The sequence below is a fragment of the Phyllobates terribilis genome, unplaced genomic scaffold (genome assembly GCF_046119375.1).
Source record: "Phyllobates terribilis strain yellow unplaced genomic scaffold, ASM4611937v1 Scaffold_12__6_contigs__length_324123572, whole genome shotgun sequence".
NCBI lineage: Eukaryota > Metazoa > Chordata > Amphibia > Anura > Dendrobatidae > Phyllobates > Phyllobates terribilis.
The window spans coordinates 68967450-68992938 of NW_027362772.1; the positions used below are offsets into that span (position 1 = coordinate 68967450).

General features: G+C 46.8%; 1 protein-coding gene across 3 annotated transcripts in view; it reads left to right on the plus strand.

Annotated features, from left to right (window-relative positions):
* The window catches only part of LOC141172091 (cell adhesion molecule CEACAM1-like), a 79087-nt gene extending 58595 nt beyond the window's left edge, over window positions 1-20492 (plus strand). For all 3 annotated transcript variants that reach the window (XM_073655934.1, XM_073655935.1, XM_073655933.1), the window contains one exon: window positions 20117-20492. In XM_073655934.1, the coding sequence (XP_073512035.1) occupies window positions 20117-20191 (75 nt within the window). In that variant the 3' untranslated portion in view covers window positions 20192-20492. The remainder of the gene's footprint in view (window positions 1-20116) is intronic.
* Window positions 20493-25489: the final 4997 nt, after the last annotated feature.

Consider the following 25489-nt stretch of genomic DNA (forward strand, 5'->3'; position numbering starts at 1 on the left):
TATGTGTTTTTCTTATAGTATTGTTATTGTTATACTTTGTTATGTTTTTCTAAATGTGTTTAGTCCCGGAGTACTAAATTTCACTAGGGGGGAATGTGACACCCCAGGGGTCTGGTTGCCACAGTGATAGAGATATTATGTCTGAGAGCAGGTGGGAGGTCCTTTGGTCAGGGATCCTGTGCATGCCACACCTCCTGCCCAGTCTTGGGAGGGGAAGAACTTCCCCTGTAAAAACCCGGGGCTGAGGCAGGGTGAGTCAGACAAGGAGAGTGGAGAAGAGAAGCAGCATAGGAAACAGCAGAGTTACAAGGAGTCAGGGGCTGGCAGCTACAGAGCTCGCCCTGACTAAGAAGATTCTTTACCGGACCCGGAGTCCGAGGCTGTGGGGACTAACTCCTACCCAGCAGCAGAATCCGTCGGGCAGGGGATTTCAGGTCCTCTGGCCCAGAAGCCCGAAGGCACGGTCACACGTGTGGGACCAGCACCGCCATCGTGGAGCAGAAGCCATTAGAAGGCCCCGAGTCACCGGCCATACGGGTGAGCACCACACGGTACACTCAGGGACGTGGGCTACTTACATCAGCTTCTAGCAAGGTAGCCAGAAGAGTACAGTCAGTTTGGGAGGCCTACAACTACGCCTGGCCAGGGGAGATCCCATCTGCTCAAAGACTGACCAGGCCCCGTTTGCTAGCAAGTACTCCGGGAGGGTCTGTCGTTGTTACCAGTAAAGACCCTGAACTACACCGTACCGTCTCTGAGTGGTTCCTGCTACCCCCATCATCCACGTCGGCTGCCCTGAGGCCATACCCCTCCCGTTGGGGGTTATACTATCACGCTGCACAATCCTACCACCGGCCTCAGCGATCTGCCCTGCAGCAGCAGCTTCCTGGCTGCACTCAACGGGTGGCGTAGTCATCAACTATTTACTACTAATAGACTGCCGTCTAGTTTGACTCCCTGGGCACGGACCGGGTCACCGCCACGAGATTACAACCCTCCACGGATCCGGCTCCGGGTAAGCTCCCGCGTGCGCACCGCAGCGCGACACAGGCCCAGGGGCGCGTCACTTGCGCTCCTCAGTGTCTCGCTGTGACGGCATAAAGATGAGCCGAGTTCATGTCCAATGAACTCGGCTCACCTCAGGCACGTCACTGACAGCGTGGGAAAATTCTCCTGCACTCAGCGCTTCAGCGTGAGAATTCTCCCACGCTGTCAGTGACGTGCATGAGGTGAGCTGGAATCATTGGACATGAACTCACCTCATGCACGTCACTGACAGCGTGGGAGAATACTCACGCTGAAGCGCTGAGTGCAGGAGAATTTTCCCACGCTGTCAGTGACGTACATGAGGTGAGCTGAGTTCATTGGACATGAACTCGGCTCATCTGGATGCCGTCACAGCCAGACACTGAGGAGCGCAAGCAAGCCTGTGCTTCTCAGTGTCTGTGGGATGACAGGCTGGATGGCAGCTTTCTGCTGCGGTCCAGCCTGTCATCTCGATGTAGCAGAGCTGAAGCTGTCCTGGGATCCATGGAAAGGTAAGGATGATGTTGCTTTATTATTTTTCTTTTATTGCAGGAGATTGTTGGCTTCAGCTGAAATGGGCGTGATGGTAAGTATGGTTTAATTTAGAACAATAAAGAAATTTCATGAAATTCATGAAATAATTAAGAAAAAAAGGGCTTCCCTATATTGTTGTGTCCGGCCAGGTACAAATAGGCAGCTGGTGGTTGGGGGCAGCCCGTTCCTGCCTGCTGTACCTGGCTGGACACAAATATAGTGCGAAGCCCCACGTCAATTTTTTTTTAATTATTTCAAGAATTTCCTGCAATAATTTAAAAAAATTGACGTGGGGCTTCGCACTATATTTGTGTCCAGCCAGGTACAGCAGGCAGGAACGGGCTGCCCCCAACCACCAGCTGCCTATTTGTACCTGGCCGGACACAACAATATAGGGAAGCCCTTTTTTTCTTACTTATTTCATGAAGTTCATGAAATAATTAAAAAAAAAAAACGTGGGGCTTCGCCCTCTTTTTGTGTCCAGCCAGGTACAACTAGGCAGCTGGGGGCTGGAATCTACAGCGCAGGGAGGCCCAAGCTTTCTGGGCCACCCCCCCCCCCCCCGCTGCAAATTGCAGTCCGCAGCCACTCAGGAAAATGGCGCGTTCATAGAAGCGCCATCTTCTGGCGCTGTACCCAACTCATCCAGGGCCCTGGTGCGGTGGCTCACTGGGTAATAAAGGGGTTAGGGCCAGCTTGGTATTATCAGCTGGCCCTAAGCCCGAAATTCATGGGGTCACACCAATATTAGACATGACCACCATGAATTTCTAGTAAAGAATTAAAAAAAAAACACAACACCCAGAATAAAGTCCTTTAATTGAAATAAACACACAATTCTTTATTGTTCTAAATAAAACCATACTTACCATCACGCCCATTCCAGCTGAAGCCAACGATCTCCTGCAATAAAAGTAAAATAATAAAGCAACATCATCCTTACCTTCCCATGGTTCCCACGACAGCTTCAGCTCTGCTATATCGAGATGACAGGCTGGACCGCAGCAGAAAGCTGCCATCCAGCCTGTCATCCCGCAGACACTGAGAAGCGCAGGCATGCTTGCGCTCCTCAGTGTCTCGCTGTGACGGCATCCAGATGAGCCAAGTTCATGTCCAATGAACTCGGCTCACCTAATGCACGTCACTGACAGCGTGGGAAAATTCTCCTGCACTCAGCACTTCAGCGTGAGAATTCTCCCACGCTGTCAGTGACGTACATGAGGTGAGCTGAGTTCATTGGACATGAGCTCACCTCATGCACGTCACTGACAGCGTGGGAAAGTTCTCACGCTGAAGCGCTGAGTGCAGGAGAATTTTCCCACGTTGTCAGTGACGTGCATGAGGTGAGCTGAGATCATTGGACATGAACTCACCTCATGCACGTCACTGACAGCGTGGGAAAATTCTCACGCTGAAGCGCTGAGTGCAGGAGAATTTTCCCATGCTGTCAGTGACGTACATGAGGTGAGCTGAGTTCATTGGACATGAGCTCACCTCATGCACGTCACTGACAGCGTGGGAAAATTCTCACGCTGAAGCGCTGAGTGCAGGAGAATTTTCCCACGCTGTCAGTGACGTACATGAGGTGAGCTGAGTTCATTGGACATGAACTCACCTCATGCACGTCACTGACAGCGTGGGAAAATTCTCACGCTGAAGCGCTGAGTGCAGGAGAATTTTCCCATGCTGTCAGTGACGTACATGAGGTGAGCTGAGTTCATTGGACATGACCAAAGCTCATCTGGATGCCGTCACAGCCTGACACTGAGGAGAGCAAGCATGCCTGCGCTTCTCAGTGTCTGCAGGATGACAGGCTGGATGGCAGTTTTCTGCTGCGGTCCAGCCTGTCATCTCAATGTAGCAGAGCTGGAGCTGTCCTGGGAACCATCGAAAGGTAAGGATGATGTTGCTTTATTATTTTTCTTTTATTGCAGGAGATCGTTGGCTTCAGCTGGAATGGGCGTGATGGTAAGTATGGTTTAATTTAGAACAATAAAGAATTGTGTGTTTATTTCAATTAAAGGACTTTATTCTGGGTGTTTGTGTGGTTTTTTTTAACTTTGACTATGGGGTTAGTAATGGGGATGTCTTATAGACGCCTCTCCATTACTAACCTGGGCTTGATGTCAGCTGGCATTATAAGCTGACATCAACCCCAGCCCTATTACCCCACTGCCACCGCTACAGGGCAGTGGGAAGAGCGAGGCTAAGTGCCAGAATTGGCGCATCCTATGGATGCGCCATTTCTGGGGCGGCTGACGGCTGGTGTTTCTAGCCTGGGAGGGGGCCAATATTCATGGCACCCTTCCTGGGCTATTAATATCAGCCCCCATCTGTCTGCCTAGCCTTTGCTAGCTATTAAATTAGGGGGGACCCCACGTCATTTTTTTGGGGGGTCCCTCATTTTAATAGCTAGTAAAGGCTTGTTATTCGGCTGGGGGCTGATATTAGTAGCCTGGGAAGCTCCATGGGTATCACCCCCTTCCCAGGTTTCAAACATCTGCCCCAGCCGTCTGCTTAACCTTCGCTAGAGACTAAAATTACGGGGAACCCCACGCCAATTTTTTTTTTTAATAAATCCTTTATTTTAACACTAAATGACAAGTACAGTAATCAACACTGTCACTGTACTTCTTATATATGTGACTGACATGTTTCTATCTATCTAATCTATGAGTGATGCTCTATCTTTCTGTTCTAAATTGTCGGCTACCGCTGCTGAATTGCCGGCCGGCTTTTTTAAAGAGACGGTGCATGAAAACACTAATATTTTTTTAATAAATCCTTTGTACTAAATGACAAGTACAGTAACCAGCACTGTCACTGTACTTCTTATATATGTGACTGACATGTTTCTATCTATCTAATCTATGTGTGATGCTCTATTCTTTCTGTTATAAATTGTCGGGTACCGCTGCTGAATTGCCGGCCGGCTTTTTTAAAGAGACGGTGCATGAAAACACTAATATTTTTTTTAATAAATCCTTTAAACTAAATGACAAGTACAGTAACCAACACTGTCACTGTACTTCTTATATATGTGACTGACATGTCTCTATCTATCTAATCAATGTGTGATGCTCTATTCCTTCTTGTCTAAATTGTCGGGTACCGGTGTATGCCGCTGCTGAATTGCCGGCCTGCTTTTTTAAAGAGAGCGTCTTCTGAGCAGTTTGTCAGCTTTTGGACACCTTTGAAGGTGTTTTCTATGTGTTTCTATGTGTTTTTGTTTGCCTGCCATTGATTTTAACGGTGTTCGACGGTGTTCTAAGGTGTTCGACGAACAGTTACTCGAACATCCCGGTGTTCAACGAACTGAACCCAACCCGAACAGTACGGGGGTGGCTCAACACTAATCATGAACTCTCCTGATGTAGAAGCCAAGGTACACGAGAGGATTCTCTGGTGGGACCATCCAACCCTGCCGAGAAGCAGTCCTGGCTAAGAAAAGTGTGTGGGAAGGTTCCCGGACACTCTATTGCTGCTTTGTTACTGAGGTGGAAACCCACGCAAACACGGGGAGAACATACAAAATCCTTGCAGATGTTGTCCTTGCTGGGATTTGAACCCAGGATACCAGCGCTGCAAGGCTTCAGTGCTAACCACTGATCCAATGTGCTGCCGTTCACCCTCTAATATCTAACAGGCTGGAGAAACTTGCACCTACTGCCACTCTATCTTCAGCTCCTTTGTGAGAAACTAATGTATTTGGGCAGCCACTCAGTCTACCAAATAAAATTCCTGAGAAGGAAATTGGGGAAGGCTTCGCTACTGTTACTGGGGGCAGTGCTAATACCATGGTGTCGTACCATAGTTTACTGGAAATATTCCAGGCTGGTAGGAGGCAAGCAGATTCCCACAGAAAAGTACCAGCAGTAATGTTCAGGGACCCATGCTTGTAGAAGGCGGAGACTACACCGGGAGAAATAGTGGCGGCTGGGGACCAAGTATGGACACGAGGCATGAGGTTGTGAAAAGCTTCCGCCTCCATGAGCCTAAAAGGCCACATTTCAGGTGCAAGCAGCTGTCAAAAATTTGGCAGTATAGTATTGCAGCCTGTGGGTGGGTGGCTGGCTGCATACTTGCGCTTGCATTCCAAGGAATGGGGTAGGGACAATTGAACACTGCACTGGGACAAGGAAGTGGACAGTGATTGTTGCAAGCCTGCAACGACAGGTGCATGGCGGGAGGCATCTTCGCATGCGGCAAGGATCACTTATGATGGGCACACTTTTAGGCAGTGACCTGGGAGTCAGAGATGCTACCAGAGGTCTTCCCCATACTGTTCCCATGTCTTGTCAGCACTGTATGCATGTGTCTGATGATGTGTCAGTATTGCCAAGTTTTTAGCAATAAGGTTCGGATACGGCTTTAAAGAAGGCAACCACTTGTAATATAACACAATTTTATTTATAATAGTTAATTTGAAAGATAAAATACAGAATCAAAGGAATAGTATGATATTATGATATTGCGTATACTTTTGTAGATTAAAGGTTGCTAAGGTTAAATACTTATAAAGGTTACATACTTACTATTGGATAGAAGAAGAACAAGATTTCCCTAGTAGCATATACATCATCTGTCCGGAAACTTCAGCTGGAGAAGTGCTCAGCGATGGGCAGAGAATGCGTCCTAGGTCCCCTACACTGTGAAGAGCGTCCTCTTCACAGGTCCACAATGCTTCTGCCATAACTGAATTCTTCAACAGCTTTATACTTTAGAAAAACGCTTACCCAACCTAATATTACGTAAGCATGAAAGTTCATTGGTTGTTGTCCAACATTCAAATCCCGTGACAGTGGCCAGCTATCACAGATGAGCAATACCGGACAAGACCTGTTCACGAACCATTCTTCTTCTGTCATAATGTTTACATATGATAAGAGTAAATCCTACACCGGGTTATAAATCAGAACAAGGTTTTCTTCCCAGACAGTATATTGTGTTAAGAAGCTATGTATCAGTGGGATATATTATACCTTAACACAGAATATATAATTAGAATATTGATTAATGGTTGGATACATCATAATGGGTTTCAGATAGCCACTTGTATTTTTGGTACTACAATAAGCTTCTCCATCTTAAGCCATATGCCTGTAGTCTTCTTTACAATTTTGTGCAATCGTCTGTCACTGGTTCTACATCGGATGACAAACACAGCGTATACAAAAGGCTAATTCCCTTCAGTAATAAAGATTAAACCTCAGACTTAGCAAACTTAACCTAATGCTTTAGTATGTCTGGACTAATGACCCCTAGTCTACTTGAGGTAAGACACCTTCAAATGCTGATATGTCTGGTTTATATTTCAATATGGATTTGAAATATAAAATAGCCATTTTTCATGTTCATACTACAATCCACCCTTGGTTATCTGAAACCATATATTATTTATATCCAACGCCATATCCCAAAGGAATAACTTCAACAGATGCGACATAGAGATAACAAAGAAGGAATACATTGTACACAGCAACATAAAGCAATACATGCACAAATTATTGCAAAAATTACTCCTAAAATATAGCGTAAATACCCAAAATCAGGCAGCCCGGAAAATAACCAGTCCCACCATTTACCATCACTTCGTGTGATGTGATCAACATCATCCTGTAACTGATCTATTTGAGACTGCAAATCTTGGCTGTGATCAGACAGATTGAAACAACACATCCCATCAAACTCTTGACATCCATGATTATGAATTAACAACAAATAATCTATAGTTGCCCTATTTTGTAAAATTGCTTTTCGGTAACTTTGTATATCCAATAATATATTCTCTAAAGCTCTACTAGTAATTTTTATTGATCTAGCCACAAGACAAGATAATCTACCTACAGTATGGGCAGCATATGCCGTTATGACAGGGGATCCTACCATTGTCAAATATATTCCTAGAATTTCTGATTCAGTTAGTAAATTTACGTTATAATTACAATTTTCTGATAAGCGAGAAAATCCATTTTTGGAACGCTTAATTTTATGAGATGGGAATAAAGGATACATCATTAAACCTAATCTAGAGATAACACATGGCCCCCCTGTTATATTGGCCGGAATATAATTAAAAGTTATATTCCCACAAGAAAACATCCACCCCTTGGGCAATTTTACATGTTGTATGTATGACGGGGAAGTTACTGTATTATTACACTTCATATTTTTCCCCGACCTTATTTTCTTACAATCTTTACCTGTACGGGAACTACAAATAATATCAATCTCATTATTCCCTGATTTTCTTTCTATTTTCATTTGCTGGCATTTACCTATTTTATTTTGGTCGCAAGTCATTTGATAACATAACTCAGCAGATGCAATGTTTTGAGTCTTTATAGTGATCATATCTTCAGTACTAAAATCTTCTCCAGTACAGTTTGTACAAGCGTAATACGGGTTGTATGTATAATTCTGAAGCACATCTCCTTCTTCCATCTGCTCATCTTGGATAACCCCCCCCTATCAATTTGGTCCACAGTCGTAAGGGGGTTGGTATAGCTACCATACAAGTTTCCAACACATTTGTAGCAGTAGCAGTCTTTGCCATACAAAAATGGCTCATGTTTGTCAGTTGCGCCAAGTAACTCCATAAATTCTGCTTAATTTTCCATAAAGCCTCATTCTCCTTCTCCGGCATTTCTCTTTCCCTTCTGTATAACGGTTGGGTAGTGACAGAGACCAAAAGGACCATGCCTGTAACACCGATCATCCACCATCTCCAATTTTGAGTCTAAAATGGAAATATATATACATTAGTCTCTGAGATAACACCAATCTGCAGGAACATGTTCCCACTTCTCTTGTCCTGGCTTCATCACTATTAACACATTGTCTGCCCCTTGGGTTGCTTCACCCAGATTTCTGCACCATCATTCAGAAAATGAGTGGAGCCAAAACCTCTGTCTCCTCCAACTGTTATTATTGTAGGAGCTGTTCCCTTGATTATTTTCATTTTCTGGATAGACAAAATTAATAATTGAGCTTTCCTGTCTCCTTTTTGGATCAACAAGTCACTATCCCCACTATTCAACAGGAGTACCTTGATTTCACCTTGATAATCCTGATCTATCACTCCTCCCATCACTTGAATTCCTCTCAGGGCCAAACCTTATCTTGGAGCTATAAAACCAAAATGCTCAGGAGGCATTTGTAATCCTATAGCAGTTCTGATTTCCTTTACCACCCCTATTTCTAATCTAATTTCCTCATGAGAGTGTAAATCTAGTCCTGCTGCCTGTGGGGTGGCCCTATAAGGTCCCCGAGCCCCTGGCTCTAGTTCCCAATAGAGAACTGTCTGTCCTGTGGTAGTAGCTTTTAAAGGCATGATCTGTAAATTGGGGGTAATCATTCTCATTAACGGTGTTTCCTGTTCTCCAACTGGTCTGTTATTAAGAATGTTAAGGGCTTCACTTAAATGTTTTCTCCACCCTTTGTAGTTTCCGTTTCCCAATTTCTTCAACTGTTCTTTCAATAGCCCATTCATCCGCTCTACCAATCCTGTGGCTTGAGGATAATATGGGATATGAAAGATCCACTCAATATTATGTTCTGAGCAGAACTCTGCGACCTTCCTCTTCTTGAAGTGACTACCATTGTCACTCTGAATTTGCAATGGAATACCGTAATATAATATTATGGTTTCCATGGTTTTAATGGTACTGTTAGCATTGGCCGTTTTACACGGACAAGCCATCATATACACTGAGTATGTATCCACGGCCGTGCATACATACACACACCCTCCATCTTGTGGAAGGGGCCTATGTAATCTACCTGCCAAATTTGTCCAGGTAGTTTACCTCGGGCTATTTGATCCCTAACAACATGGGGGACAGGTCTTTGTTGTGAATGTTGGCATACTGGGCATTTCATAATTGTTTCCTTGATTACATCTAACCTGATGGGCACCCTCTGGACTGTGCCCATTGAGTCAGTCCGAGCAGCTACTCAGTGGTGTCAGTCTTTACTGGATTCAGTGACTGATATTTTGGACTGTTCATCTGCCACTGAGTTGAAGAGTCTTTCCACGGGATCTGAAGCACAAATAGCATCAACATGAAACACAGTCACTTTAATTATTTGTACAATTGCCCAGATATCTTGCCACAACTCTTTTCCCCATACTTCTTTGCTATGTATACTTGTAGTCTGATAGTCCACTGCGTTCCACACACGGTTGTTACCTTGGTACCTAGCTGACCCTTCTGTAAACCACGCTTGTTTCCTCTGCTCAGGAATCAATTGTTCAAAGGGTATCTCCTGCTCCTGAAGTCCCACAGGGACTTTGCTTACCTTCTCATGCAATGTGGAGATTCCACTAACTCCTGGTTTTGCTCTGTCCTGAATTGCCTCAGTTTGCTTTCCTCCTAATTCTGTAGTTATAATCTTGCACTCACTGAATTGTTTTGGATTTCCATTAATCAAACTGGCCTCCGCCCCTGTATCTACCAACATTTGTGGGGCGTGGCCAGCATGTCAATCACTTTTATCTGTCTCCCTCCATCGATCCCCCATTTCAGATGAAGACATCATATTAGGAGAAAATGATGCCCCCTTCTGTTGGGCTTTGAATTCCTGTATCAATGATTTAACTTCAGCATAAAGATCCTCAAACCCCGGTGCTGTGGACTTTGCTGGTGACGAGGAGGGAGTGGGCCCTCTCTCTCCCCGTGTCCCGCCCGGCCCCTGCTGTGGGGATTCAGAATCTTTTACTGTAACCTTTCTATTATGTGAAACCTCTGACTTTTTATTAAGTCCTCTCTTTTGATACAATTTCCACATCTCGTCAGTACCAATCCCATCTATTTTATCCCTGTGGACACCATCCCACTGATCAGGGCTACACTCTATCCCTGATTTGGCTATGGCCAAAGCTACTTTCTTTTCATTAACCTTCCCTCGTCTCCTTCTGTATTAATACTGCGCTACACATACCGCTGCCTTTTTTGCTACATGCTGATATCCATCACATCTGTCCATTAATAACTTATTCTGACACTGTGCTATAACCAATGCATTCTGGGCCTCACACAACTGTCTTTCCAATTCCTGAACTTTTGGTAATATATGTATTCTTTCCTCAAGCTGTTTTCTACATGCATGTAACAAAATCCATCCTCTCCTGCTCACAGCACCCAATTCCTGCTTTTTTCCCACTCTCACTTTTTGCAAGTGTGGCACCCCAGGGGTCTGGTTTCCACAGTAACAGCAATGTTATGTCTGAGAGCAGGTGGGAGGTCTCTTGGTCAGGGATCCTGTGCATGCCACACCTCCTGCCCTGTCCTGGGAGGGGAAGAACTTCCCCTATATAAACCTAGGGCTGAGGCAGGGTTAGGGTGTAGAGAAGAAGTAGAGACAGAGAAGCAGATATAGGAAAAGAACATCAGGAGCTCTGTGGGAGCAGTGCTACAAGGAGTCAGGGGCTGGCAGCTGCAGAGCTCGCCCTGACTGAGAAGTTATCACCGGACCCGGAGTCCGAGGCTGTGGGGACTAACTCCTATCCAGCAGCAGAAACCGACCGGCAGGGGATTGCAGGTCCTCTGGCCCAGAAACCCGAAGGCACGGTCACACGCGTGGGACCAGCACCGCCGTCGTGGAGCGGAAGCTACTAGAAGGCCCCGAGTCACCGGCCATGCGGGTGAGCACCACACGGTACACTCAGGGACGTGGGCTACTTATACCCGCCTCTAGCAAGGTAGCCAGAAGAGTATCGTTAGTTTGGGAGGCCTACAACTCCGCCTGGCCAGGGGAGATCCCATCTGCTCAAGGACTGACCAGGCCCCAATCGCTAGCCAGTACTCCGGGAGGGTCTATCGTTGTCACCAGTAAAGACCCTGAACTACACCGTACCGTCTCCGAGTGGTTCCTGCTACCCCCATCATCCACGTCGGCTGCCCTGAGGCCATACCCCTCCCGTTGGGGGTTATACTATCACGCTGCACAATCCTACCACCGGCCTCAGCGGTCTGCCCTGCAGCAGCAGCTCCTTAGCTGTACTCAACGGGTGGCGTAGTCGTCCAACATCTACCGCTAATACAGCGCCACTTAGTCTGACTCCCTGGGCACGGACCGGATCACCGCCACGAGACTACAACCCTCAAGAGATCCGGCTCCGGGTAAGCTCCCGCGTGCGCAACGCAGCACGACACAGGCCCAGGGGCGCGTCAACTTTTGGCGTAGTCGGCAGGATTTCGTGCCCGCAACCACCGGGTACTGCGTGCCTGAAAAAGACTGTTCAAACTTACCTGTGGTGAAGATTCCCGCCATCCGGCGCCATCTTCCGCTTCTTTCCCGCCATCAGTGGAGTTTTCCCGCCATCCGGCGCCATCTTCAGCCTTCTTCCCGCCATACGTGGAGTTTTCCCGCCATTGGACGCCATCTTGAGGACGCCGCGCGGGAAGAAGAGGGGCGTGGACTCCGAAAGCGCGCGAGAACTGAAGCCCCGCCTCACGTCCGGACGTTGCGTAAGGTCCTGGAAGGAGCCCAGCAGACGCCGACGTCACAGGAGCGCGACGGAAGGTCCTCAACCCTGACGATCCACTGCGGAGCCGCGGCCTACGGAAGAGGATCATCGCAAGGTAGGCCACGGTCCACTAGGGGGGAGAAGGATGCCGGATACGCAGGGAAGCTTCACCGCTTCAACCCCCGCCAGCACCACCGCTGTTGCGGTCATGCCTTTCACCATGCCCTATATCCCGGGGGCAGCCTGGCTACCCCAGTACTCAGGGGAGTCACATACCCTGCATGACTTTAGAGAAAAGCTGGATAGCCTCTTCCAGGTGTACCCCCTCACAGAGGAGCAAAAAGTGAGCATCCTGGTGGCCCAATTAACCGGGGCAGCCCAAAGGGAGGTAAAGTCCTGGCCACCTGGGGGGAGGACTGTCGCAGGGATACTAATCCGGCTGAGGGACACCTTTGATACCCGCACCTCAGCCGAGATCAAGCTTAGATTCTACGGGTGCAAACAGCGGGCACATGAGAGTATAAGGGACTATGCCCTGAACCTACAAGAGGCCCTGAGAGCCATTAAGCAAACCGACCCTGACGGCGTGGGAGACGAGGACAGGCTGTTGACTGAACAATTTATAGAGGGTTTATATTGCAATGCCCACCGAACCCAGTTGCGGGCAATGGCCTTACAGGACCCTCATCTGGGATTTGCACAGTTCAAGGACAGAGCCATCCGGGTGCTTCGAGAACCGGCACCAGGTGGCGTTGTGACCCCCAGACGCCCCACTACCACTTACCACCAGGAGGCGGCGCCCTTGTCGGCAGGGCCTGTGGGAGCTGATGCGCAGGCTTTGAACAATTACCCGGCTCCAGACCTGCACCATCAGGTCCAAGAGCTAGCTAAAAGCGTTGCTGCGCTAACCCGAACTGTGCAGTCTTTACAGGTTTCCACTCCAGGGAAGATCCAGCTGGCATCCGGACCGGAGGACATCCCGTGGCGTCGACCAAGGAGGACCCCACCGGCCAGAGGAAGACCCAGCGACCGATACAACGAGGACGGACGACCCATCTGCCGCCGCTGCAATCAACCCGGACATATGGCAAGGTACTGTCCTTTAAACTGGCACAACCTGGGGTAGAGGGCCAACCCCCAGGAAAAAGATCACCAGGCCCATCGAACTGGCGCGACAAATATGTGGGAGGACGTCCAGTCTTACCCGTGGTACTGGATGGCATTCCTATGAGTGCCCTACTGGACACCGGGTCACAGGTCACCACCATCCCGTACGTGCTCTTCAAGCAGTACTGGAATGACTCGGATATCACCCGCTACCCTGACGACGACTTGAGTATCATCGCCAGCAATGGTCAGCCCGTGCCACAGATTGGATTTAAAGAGGTGACCATTAAAATCGGTAGAGTCGAACTGGCAGCACAGGGAATGATCATTGTAGACATTGACAAACACGAGAGTCACCCAAAGATAACTCTAGGAACTAATGTAATTGAAAATTGTCTTGCAGAGGTGATTTTCCTTTTACAGCAGGTTGCCAAGAACGCCAGCTCCGGCCAGCAGCGAGTGCTCCAGAAAGAGATCCGGGCACTGATGCGACGGCAACAGCTAGAACTCTCCGGTGGTGAGATTGGTAGCGTGCGAATATGTGACCCTTTCCCTATTGCCATGCCCCCGAAAAGTGAAATGATGATTTGGTGCCGGGCAGCTATTGGTCTGAGAGGTAGAGATTACCAGGCAATGGTAGAACCAGTTTACTCAGACAGTAGGCCCACCATTTTGACAGCACGGGGGGTGGTCAATGTACGCCATGGGAGGGTGCCCGTTCGCATAATAAATATCGGGAAGAGGGAAGTGTACCTGCCCCGGTATGCCACGCTAGCCAAATTGTATACCATCAATCAAGATTCCATACAGTCCGTAGAACCCTTGCCTCCATCTTCCCCGGAGGAAGGTAACGGCTCTCAGAAAACAATGGAGGACTGGTGTCAGCAACTACATTTGGGTACTGACTCCACTCCCTCACACCAGAAACAGGGAGTCTATCGGGTGGTTCAAGAGTACGAGAGAGTGTTTAGTAAACACCCGTTAGACTTCGGGCGAGTCAAGGGGGTAGAACACCGCATCCCCACGGGAGACCATCCTCCCATAAAAGAGAGGTATCGACCCGTACCCCCTGCACACTACCAACACGCCAAGGGGATGCTTAGAGACATGAAGGAGGCTGGGGTGATCAGGGATAGCTGTAGCCCCTGGGCAGCTCCACTAGTCTTAGTCAAAAAGAAAGACAACACCATGAGGATGTGTGTAGATTACCGGAAAACCAACCGTATCACACACAAGGATGCGTACCCCTTACCAAGGATAGAGGAGTCTTTGGCTGCTTTAAGATCTGCTAACTTCTTCTCTACCTTGGATCTCACTAGTGGGTACTGGCAGGTTCCTGTAGCAGAGGCAGACCGGGAGAAGACCGCATTCACCACCCCGATGGGACTTAGCGAGTTTACCTGCATGCCGTTCGGACTCTGCAATGCACCAGGAACCTTCCAACGATTAATGGAGTGCTGTCTGGGCCACAGAAACTTTGAGACGGTCCTGTTGTACCTGGACGATGTCATCGTATATTCCAAGACGTATGAGGACCACCTGAAACACCTGGCGGAAGTGTTCGAAGCTCTGGCAAGCTACGGCCTAAAGGTGAAACCCTCCAAGTGTCACCTCCTGAAACCAAAGGTGCAGTACCTGGGACACGTGGTGAGCGCTGATGGAGTGGCTCCCGACCCTGATAAGATCACCGCAATTATGGAATGGCCAAATCCCTCCAGTGTAAAGGAAGTGCGGCAGTTCCTCGGGTTGGTAGGCTATTACCGCAGATTCATCCCCGGTTTCACCAAAAAGGCAGCTCCTATGCAGGACCTCCTGATAGGCCAGTCCCGGAAGGCCAAGAACCAGAAGCCACCCTTCAGATGGGAGAAGTTAGAAGAAGAGTCCTTCCGCCAGCTGAAGATGGCCCTCACGGGGGATGAAATCCTGGCGTACCCTGATTACAGCCAGCCCTTTATCCTCTACACCGACGCAAGTAACATCGGGCTAGGAGCCGTACTGTCCCAGATCCAGCAGGGGAAAGAACGAGTAATCGCTTACGCCAGCCGAAAACTGCGACCCACCGAAAGAAACCCTGAGAATTACAGCTCATTTAAGCTAGAGTTCCTGGCAGTGGTGTGGGTAGTCACCGAACGCTTTAAGCACTACCTCGCTTCTTCCCGGTTCACCGTGTACACGGATAACAACCCGTTGACACACCTGGACACGGCAAGACTCGGTGCCCTAGAGCAGAGATGGATGGCCCGTCTGTCCAACTATGAGTTCACAATCAAATACCGGGCAGGACGCTCCAATACCAACGCGGACGCCCTGTCCAGGATGCCAAACCTACCGGACGTAGGAGAAGATCCAGAGGGACTGGAAGAAGTCGAACTCCCCGCGTTCCACCGTCATGGGACTATCCAGTATTCCCATCGGGTAAGGAGTAAGCAAGCCGCTACGTTTAACCCCTTGCCTCACTACAACTGGGAGGAAACGCAAGACAGTGACCCTGCCGTCCGGCTGGTGAAGGAGATGCTGACTCGGCCAGAGGCTCGCCTTGACCCAGACGCTCCGGAGGAAGCCAAGCAACTGTGGGCTGAGAAGAGTCGACTGTTCCTTTAAAAGGGGAAGTTGTGCCGCAGAATGGTTAACTCCCGGACGCATGAACTAATCTGGCAAGTAGTGGTGCCACGGAGAGACGCAGCCATGGTGATGGAAGCATACCACGACGGGGCTGGACACTTCGGATGGAAGAAGCTGGAGTTCCTGCTGCGTGGGCGGTTCCACTGGGTAGGCATGAGGGGAACCATCGAGAGGTGGTGCAGAGACTGTGGCCCGTGCAACCTAAGAAGGAAGGACCGTGCCAGCCAGAAGACTCCCCTGCAGTCCATTGTCACCCGGCAGCCGTTGGAACTGGTAGCCTTGGATCATGTAAAACTGACCCCAAGCAGAAGTGGCTACGTCTACGCGTTAACCATTGTGGATCATTACTCCCGGTTCTTGGTTGTCGTCCCCGTTAAGGACTTAACGGCTCAAACAGCAGCTAGAGCCTTCCAGCAGCACTTCTGCCGTCCACACGGGTAACCGGACCAAGTGCTGACGGACCAGGGACCTGCCTTTGAAGCGGAGGTCTTCCAGGAATTCTGCAATCTGTATGGCTGCCGGAAGATAAGGACGACACCCTATCATCCGCAAACTAATGGACTTTGTGAGAAAATGAACCAGGTGGTAATGGATCTCCTGAAAACGTTGCCCCTGGAAGAACGCAGTCTGTGGCCTGAGAAGCTGCCCGATCTGGTGGACCTATACAACCACATCCCGGTAGGTTCCACCAACTGTACCCCGGCTTACCTAATGAGGGCGAGACCTGGTAAGTTACCTGTTGACCTGGAAATGGGAGTCCTGACACCCGAGGACACTTCACCAGAAGCAGACTGGGACACAGAGAGGCAGCAGCAGTACCGGAAAGTACAGGAGAGCGTGGAGCGAAGTCTCTGTCAGGCTAGGGAAAGACAAGAGAAAACTTACAACCAGTATGCTCCCGCTGTTCCCCTGGTACCCGGAGAGCAGGTCTTGAAGAGGAAAAGACGGCTCCACAAGTTGGACGACCAGTGGGAGAAGGACCCGTACACCGTACTGCCCTCAAGCCACGAGAACCCGAAAGTCTGTACCATCAGTAAAGACGGAGGGGAGACCATAGCCATTGTATCCCGGGATCACCTGAAAAAGTGTCCTGAACAGCTACGGAACCCTGAAGAGGAACAAGAAGACCATCGACCCGTAGAGGAAAGGGAAGATATGGTTAGTACTGTGCTTGGAGACTTCCCTCGGTCCTGGACTCAAGTCAATAGTGCAATTGTGGTACCCGTCCTCACGTTCCTCCAACCAGCATCCCAAGTGCCTACGGAGCAACAGGCAGAGCTGGAAGAGCAGCCGGTCCAGGAGGCAGAAGACTCCACACAAGCAGAACAGGAGGATCAACCCTCTGCTTATAGTGAGCCTGCCGTACCCCTAGTGAGCCAAAGAGCCGGTAGACAGCTGCCCAGTTTACCCTTGACAGCTCCTACACCCTGTAGTTCAGGGCTAGACAGTCAGCTCCGTAGGTCCACTAGGGCCACTAGAGGCCAGTTACCCGCACGTTGGAGGATTTGAAATGTATAAATTGTTTTATTTGTGGTTACCTGTTTTTCTTGTTGCTTGCGTATAATTATGTGTTTCTAGTTATTTATAGGAGTCCTTGGTGGATTTACCGGGAATCCTTGTACATGGTTGGAGCGTAACCTAGGAATGGACTAAAGACTGTTAAGGACTCGGGGCAGGACAGACCCCTACCTGGTTACGTCTCCCTGTTTTGGTGAAATGGACACCTTTGTTTTCTTCAAGGACTGCACCCGGTTGCGGACACGCCGTAACCATCTTTATGTGTTTTTCTTATTGTATTATTATTGTTTATACCTTGTTATGTTTTTCTAAAAATATGTTTAGTCCCGGAGTACTAAATTTCACTAGGGGGGAATGTGGCACCCCAGGGGTCTGGTTTCCACAGTAACAGCAATGTTATGTCTGAGAGCAGGTGGGAGGTCTCTTGGTCAGGGATCCTGTGCATGCCACACCTCCTGCCCAGTCCTGGGAGGGGAAGAACTTCCCCTATATAAACCTAGGGCTGAGGCAGGGTTAGGGTGTAGAGAAGAAGTAGAGACAGAGAAGCAGATATAGGAAAAGAACATCAGGAGCTCTGTGGGAGCAGTGCTACAAGGAGTCAGGGGCTGGCAGCTGCAGAGCTCGCCGTGACTGAGAAGTTATCACCGGACCCGAAGTCCGAGGCTGTGGGGACTAACTCCTATCCAGCAGCAGAAACCGACCGGCAGGGGATTGCAGGTCCTCTGGCCCAGAAACCCGAAGGCACGGTCACACGCGTGGGACCAGCACCGCCGTCGTGGAGCGGAAGCTACTAGAAGGCCCCGAGTCACCGGCCATACGGGTGAGCACCACACGGTACACTCAGGGACGTGGGCTACTTATACCCGCCTCTAGCAAGGTAGCCAGAAGAGTATCGTTAGTTTGGGAGGCCTACAACTCCGCCTGGCCAGGGGAGATCCCATCTGCTCAAGGACTGACCAGGCCCCAATCGCTAGCCAGTACTCCGGGAGGGTCTATCGTTGTCACCAGTAAAGACCCTGAACTACACCGTACCGTCTCCGAGTGGTTCCTGCTACCCCCATCATCCACGTCGGCTGCCCTGAGGCCATACCCCTCCCGTTGGGGGTTATACTATCACGCTGCACAATCCTACCACCGGCCTCAGCGGTCTGCCCTGCAGCAGCAGCTCCTTAGCTGTACTCAACGGGTGGCGTAGTCGTCCAACATCTACCGCTAATACAGCGCCACTTAGTCTGACTCCCTGGGCACGGACCGGATCACCGCCACGAGACTACAACCCTCAAGAGATCCGGCTCCGGGTAAGCTCCCGCGTGCGCAACGCAGCGCGACAAAGGCCCTGGGGCGCGTCACAAGCATTGAACGACATCATCAGGTTCAGCATCATTCAAACATTTGTCCCATGATTCACTTAATCCAACACATTGCGACCACTCTTTGGCCAAAATATGGTAAGGAACCTGCTCCCACCCTGGAATTTCTACAGAAACACTTACAACCTCTTTTTTCTTAAAGAGAGGCATGTTTTACGCAATATCACATTATCACACAGAGTTCCTTCTACTTTCCAATAAAAAGAACTTCTAAGCCTTCTGCGTATCCTGCCGACTACGCCAAATTATGTATTGCCAAGTTTTTAGCAATAAGGTCCGGATACGGCTTTAAAGAAGGCAACCACTTGTAATATAACACAATTTTATTTATAATAGTTAATTTGAAAGATAAAATACAGAATCAAAGGAATGATTAAAGGTTGGATACATCATAATAGGTTTCAGATAGCCACTTGTATTTTTGTTACTGCAATAAGCTTCTCCATCTTAAGCCATATGCCTGTAGTCTTCTTTACAATTTTGTGCAATCGTCTGTCTCTGGTTCTACATCGGATGACAAACACAGCATATACAAAAGGCTAATTCCCTTCAGTAATAAATATTAAACCTCAGACTTAGCAAACTTAACCTAATGCTTTAGTATGTCTGGACTAATGACCCCTAGTCTACTTGAGGTAAGACACCTTCAAATGCTGATATGTCTGGTTTATATTTCAATATGGATTTGAAATATAAAATAGCCATTTTTCATGTTCATACTACAGTGTCACACACCACATGGCCAGATAAGGTTGTAAAATGTTAAAATGACATTTCCTGGTTAATGCATTTGTCTTGGTTGAAAGCAATGCAAAAGTGCAAAAAAGCATCAAAAACACTACGTGTGAACATAGCCAAAGGTGTGTAGGAGTATTTTTGTTTTTGGTTATTTATTTTGCCTTATATACAAGTCATTACCATGGAAAGGATGTTCCTTAACATATTTCCCAGGAAAATCCATTTTGGTTTTGTTTTCTTGTATGTTTTATTGTGAGTCTGTAAAAGTGGCGTAATACTCTGACAACGTTGTTGACAGCAGTGATCTGGGAGTCAGAGATGCTTCCAGGGGTCTTCCCCATTTTGTTCCCATGTCATTTGAGCACTGTTCCCATCGATTTCGGCAATTTTTAGGCCCTCTGCAGACCGCCGGGGGGAGCCGCCTGAAAAATGCTCGAGTTTCCCATAGACTTACATTGGGCTCGTTGCTCGGGTTGAGCACCCGAGTATTTTAATTTACTCAACCCGAGCAACGAGTACCCGAGCATTTTAGTGCTCGCTCATCACTAGTTATTACGAAATAAAAACTACCATAATTGCATTGAATATAAATAGCAGGGCAAATCGGTGATATTTACAAGATTCCCCACGATTCTGTTTTCTTTATACATCTCTTATTTTATATCAAATAGTAATTTTTTACTGTGTAAATGTTAATTTATTAATGATTTCTACCTCTTTTATCTTGCAGAGTTTGCAGGACAAAACTGAAGACACATACACTCAGTTAAAAACACAAGAGATCGCTATTGCTTTGGCCAATTAGTGAAAATTTTTCATGAAGATTCTTGGAAAGGGTGAAACCTAACAAAACTCCTAACATTTCTACCTCCACCACCTCCAAAAATTTCTCTAGGTCTACCAACTTTTGAATATAATCCACCAGGAGCTGCTGGGTCAAAGTTGACCACAGTAGAAGTATATCTACCCTAGAAGGTTTTGATAATTTGGTTGTAAGTTGGCTCCCATCTTTATTGTTGCCACCACTCTCCTTTTGTGTTGACATCATCACCTTCTCATCTGACTCCCATGTCATGTCCAACACACAATTACACTGTTCCAAATTATTATGCAAATAATATTTTCTCAGATTTTCCCAAATTACCTATATGAATTGCAGTCATTGCAATTTTCCAGTCAAATAACTATTAGTGTACAATTGAAAGGTTTTTGTACAAACTGCCTATGATAACAGTATATTTTTAAAAAAATAAAAAACTGAAACTGCACTCAAAATGCATGTTCCAAATTATTATGCACAGCAGAGTTTTCAACCTTTTCATTTTAATAAAGAACAAAAAAATGGTCATTTTGGAAATTATAAGCATTAGCAGGTTATTACAAACTGAAGTAAAACAGTTTTCAACTCAAAACTTTATTCTAGGTGATGTTACATTTGCACATAGGACCCCTTGTTCGAGAGGAGCTTCTGAACTCTCTCGTCCATTGAATTTGTCTGGTTTTGGATGGTTTCTGCTTTAATTGTTTTGCATGAGGACAGAATACCCTCCCAGAGCTGTTGCTTAGATGTGAACTGCCTCCCGCCATCATAGACACTCCTTTTGATGATGCTCCAGAGGTTCTCAATGGGGTTGAGGTCAAGGGAGCATGGGTGCCACACCATAAGTTGGTCCCCTTTTATGCCCATAGCAACCAGAGATGCAGATGTGTTATGCGCAGCATGAGATGGGGCATTATCATGCATGAAATGATCTCGATGGTCCAGATGGATGGAGTGGAGGATGGCTGGTTGATGGACACCCCATGCAAACACGGCTACGGCGCCAACAAGGAGGAGGTGGAGTAATGTTTTGGGCTGGAATCATGGGGAGAGAGATTGTTGGCCCTTTTAGGATCCCTTAAGGGGTAAAGATGAACTCCATAATGTATGTTGAGTTTCTCAAACAGCACTTCCTTCCATGGTTCAAGAAGAAGAACCGTGCATTCCGCAGCAAGATCATTTTCATGCATGATAATGCCCCGTCTCATGCTGCACATAACACATCTGCATCTCTGGCTGCTATGGGCATAAAAGGGGACAAACTTATGGTGTGGCACCCATGCTCCCCTGACCTCAACCCCATTGAGAACCTCTGGAGCATCATCAAAAGGAGTGTCTATGATGGCGGGAGGCAGTTCACATCTAAGCAACAGCTCTGGGAGGGTATTCTGTCCTCATGCAAAACAATTGAAGCAGAAACCATCCAAAACCTGACAAATTCAATGGATGAGAGAGTTCAGAAGCTCCTTTCGAACAAGGGGTCCTATGTGCAAATGTAACATCACCTAGAATAAAGTTTTGAGTTGAAAAATGTTTGATTTCAGTTTGTAATAACCTGCTAATGCTTATAATTTCAAAAATGACAATTTTTTTGTTCTTTATTAAAATTAAAAGGTTGAAAACTCTGCTGTGCATAATAATTAGGAACATGCATTTTGAGTGCAGTTTGAGCTTTTTATTTTTTTTTAAATATACTCTTATCATAGGCAGTTTGTAGAAAAACCTTTCAATTGTACTCTAATAGTTATTTGACTGGAAAATTACAATGACTGCAATTCATATAGGTAATTTGGGAAAATCTGAGAAAATATTATTTGCATAATAATTTGGAACACAGTGTATTGTTGTGATCATCCCTACCACTTTTTTCAACCAATGAAATGTTATGGTCTCCCCCATCTCTAGATTCGCTCTCAGTTCAACTATCATCATGAGTGCCAGTGCCGATATTGCAACTTCCATGGCTCCCATGTCAAGTCATGGAGTCAGCATCAGAATGAGATGGGTGGAGACCTATTCAGTCAACAATGTCTTTCACTTATTCCACAATAATACCCATGCTAATAATAACTGAGGCTTGTATTTGCGCTACTGGTGCCAACAATGCTGCTACTACCCACATGCTGATTGGTTGGCTCTTTTTCCTTTACCCCATTCATTGCCTCTCTTTCTTTTACCAGACATTTTAAAATGAGTCTGAGCTTGTTATTTAGTGCCATGACTCTCTAAATTGCCAGTGTTGGCTGTTTGTGTAAATCCTATTCCTCTTAGTATGTTGAAGAAACTAAAGCATTATTGGCTGCAGCAGCAAATGCTCACTGGAAGGTCTGCTGAGGTGCAAGAATAGAGGGCCATGCCTCAATAAATTGTCAGATTGAAATAAGATTAATGGCGCTGTCGGTGATGGTAATTAAATCCTATTCCTGTTATTAGAAAATAACACAATATTGGTTGTGGTAAATGCAGAAATATACTCTGGTTGTGCAAGAGCAAACTAATTGAAATTTTTTTTTGCATAGGCGTCATTTTTCGTGGACCGAGCAGTCCTTACAAAAGCGCGGAGACATGTCTGATACTGATCTGAGCTTCTCTTCTCTTTATATTTCTTGTAAATAAATTTAACCTTTCTCATCTCATATTCTGCATTCTTTTTTTTATAGCGTTCATTGCGTAGATGAATAAATAACCCTGAGCATAGGTCATTACGGAAATAATGTCAATTAGGTGTTCTATGTTTTTTTTTATGAAATATTGATTTTAATGGTGAAAATGTACAGTATATTTATTCATTGTTTTCTTGATATTTTTATTTTATTCCCACTTTGAAACTTGAATGTGTCCACAGTGGAATTAAAGATACAAAAAATGCAAAAAACGATTTACATGCAACGGTTATGTGACATGCAGAAGTAGTGCTGTTGCAGAGTGTGACATGAAGAAGTAGTGCTGTTGCTTTAAAAGCATTCAGCAACTATTAGCAGTAACACAAGCACATGAGACAGGAAGTGTTGTGCTCCAGAAGCATCCAGCAACTAGAGGGGTTAACATAGTCACAGGATAAGGGGAGTGTTTTAGCAGAGCCCCAGGGGGATTGTGGGGAAGTTGTTTACTGTCTGGCTGGAGCCGAAGAGAAAGGTGATGTGTGTTCTGCATCTGACAGAAGTGCCCCTGCAAGTGAAAATGATTCAAGTCAGGACTGAAGCTAAACACAGGTCAGGTAGAGTTACTGAACTAGCAGTGCAGAGTATTGTCAAGCAGAAAGATAAGAACTGTAAGAAATGGTGTCACAGGGATCATCTCCCTCAGCAAACCATCACCCTCCTCCATCTCACTGTGCTGTAAAGAATGCTGTGTTCATTAATGTGCCTTTGCATTAGAACTGTGCTGTCCTGTACTACTGAGAAGACTGTGAGCTGCTGTGCTGCTAAGGAAACAGTACTGTTTGTCACTGGAGCCTGTTGCTCATAAGACTTAACTTGCACTGGCTGTGCGGCTTCTTATTAAATACTACTGTTCTACCATTTATGAGGACTCTTGTCAAGTGTGTCAGGTCAGCAAGTGAAACAATCTACGTGTCTGTGCCTGAGGGTCAATACCCCTGTGTGCCTGAGAGAAGCTGCAGCACATGGTCTATGGTCTCCCAAAGTAATGGTTCCCCCAGGACTCCTAAGAATTCCTAAGAATTCGTGTAACCTGTCTCGCCCCTCTCTGAACCTAGCGGCATGCATGTAAAATTGGTGGCCCATATGGGGAGTCCTGAGCGGAAATTAGCTTGTAGAGAGCGAAGAGGAAAAGTGTCTGGAAAAACACAACACCACAGCACCTCAACTCAACTCTGCTACACCAGTTAAAGGGGACCAGCCCTAAAGAAAACTCACTAGCAGCAATGGATGTGGAAACACAAATGGACAGAATTAGTGAGCTGCTTCTTCAGTTAACCTGTGAAGAATTGAGAACAGTAGCAGAACATATAAAGATGTCAGAAGAACAGATTTCTAAAGCACACAAGTGCAGGCAACTGTTAGCTGCCATTAATGCAAAAATGGATGACCTGGGGGAGAAAGAAGCTAAAGATGTAATGGGGACATTCATCCAGGAACTAACACAGTTTCTAACCAGGTTGAAGTTGGAGGATGGAGGGGCAGCAACAATTACCAAAAGCAGGAATCTCTGTCCACAAACTGAACTACAGGAATTGAAAGAACAATTCAAAGCCCTAACAACAGCCCTGCAGGAATCGACCAAAACCTCTGAATGGGTGATAGACTCAGACGGGACCCTTAACCTGCTCGGGTTAGATAAATCAGGGAGACAGTCCTCTCTAACACCACAAATCACCATAATGAAAGAATTCAAGATCCTGGGACAGATTGGAGAGTGTGAACAGAAAGAGGGACTGTCTTATATGAACTTGTTACACCAGATTGATGCAGGCTTACAGAAAGTCTACCAGCCAGATGAGATCATTGAGGGGGTGGTGAAAGCGATCAGCCCAGGACTGAACCTCTGTAGTATGCTAGAAATGAAGAGTCAACTGACCTTGCAACACATGAAGATGATTTTAAAAGGGCATTATAAAGAAGATAGTACTTCAGAATTGTTCCACTGGCTCATTAACCTCTCACAGAAAAATAATGAGTCACCCCAAAATTTCTTGTTCAGAGCAATTGAACTGAAGGATAGACTGTTGTTTGCATCCAGAGATGTAGAAGCGGAAGAGAAGTTTGATGCTGGACTAGTCCAGAAGAAGTTCTTGAGATCAATGGGAATGGGGTTAATCAGCAAAGACATCAAGTTGCAGCTGAAACAGTACCTAGAAGATCCTGGCATTCTGGACGAAGTCCTAATTGAAAAAAATGAATGAGGCAGCTAGTTTGGAGTCAGAGAGCGAACAGAAGTTAAAGAAAGGCTCTGCTTCTAAAATCACCAAAATGAGTCAGCTGAAGTTGGAGACCCCCAGTGGCCAGTCCGAAGATCATCATGAAGACCCCCCAGTGCCGCCTCCGAGAGGGAACCTTAATTCACCAACAAAAGAGAGAACCACCAGCGCTGACTGGGAGGAAGTAATAGGAGAACTGCAAGCCGAGTTGATTGAGGTGAAAAAGTTGATTTGTTCCAGGCCATAACTTGTATCCCTCAGACCCAGGAGTGGGTTCCAAAAGTGAAAATACATGGCTTGTGAAGCGTACCGTTCATCAAATCAGAGTATGGTGTGTGTCCACTGTCTAAGATGTGGTGAGGATGAACATTATGCCAAGGAATACCAATGGTCATGATCATTTT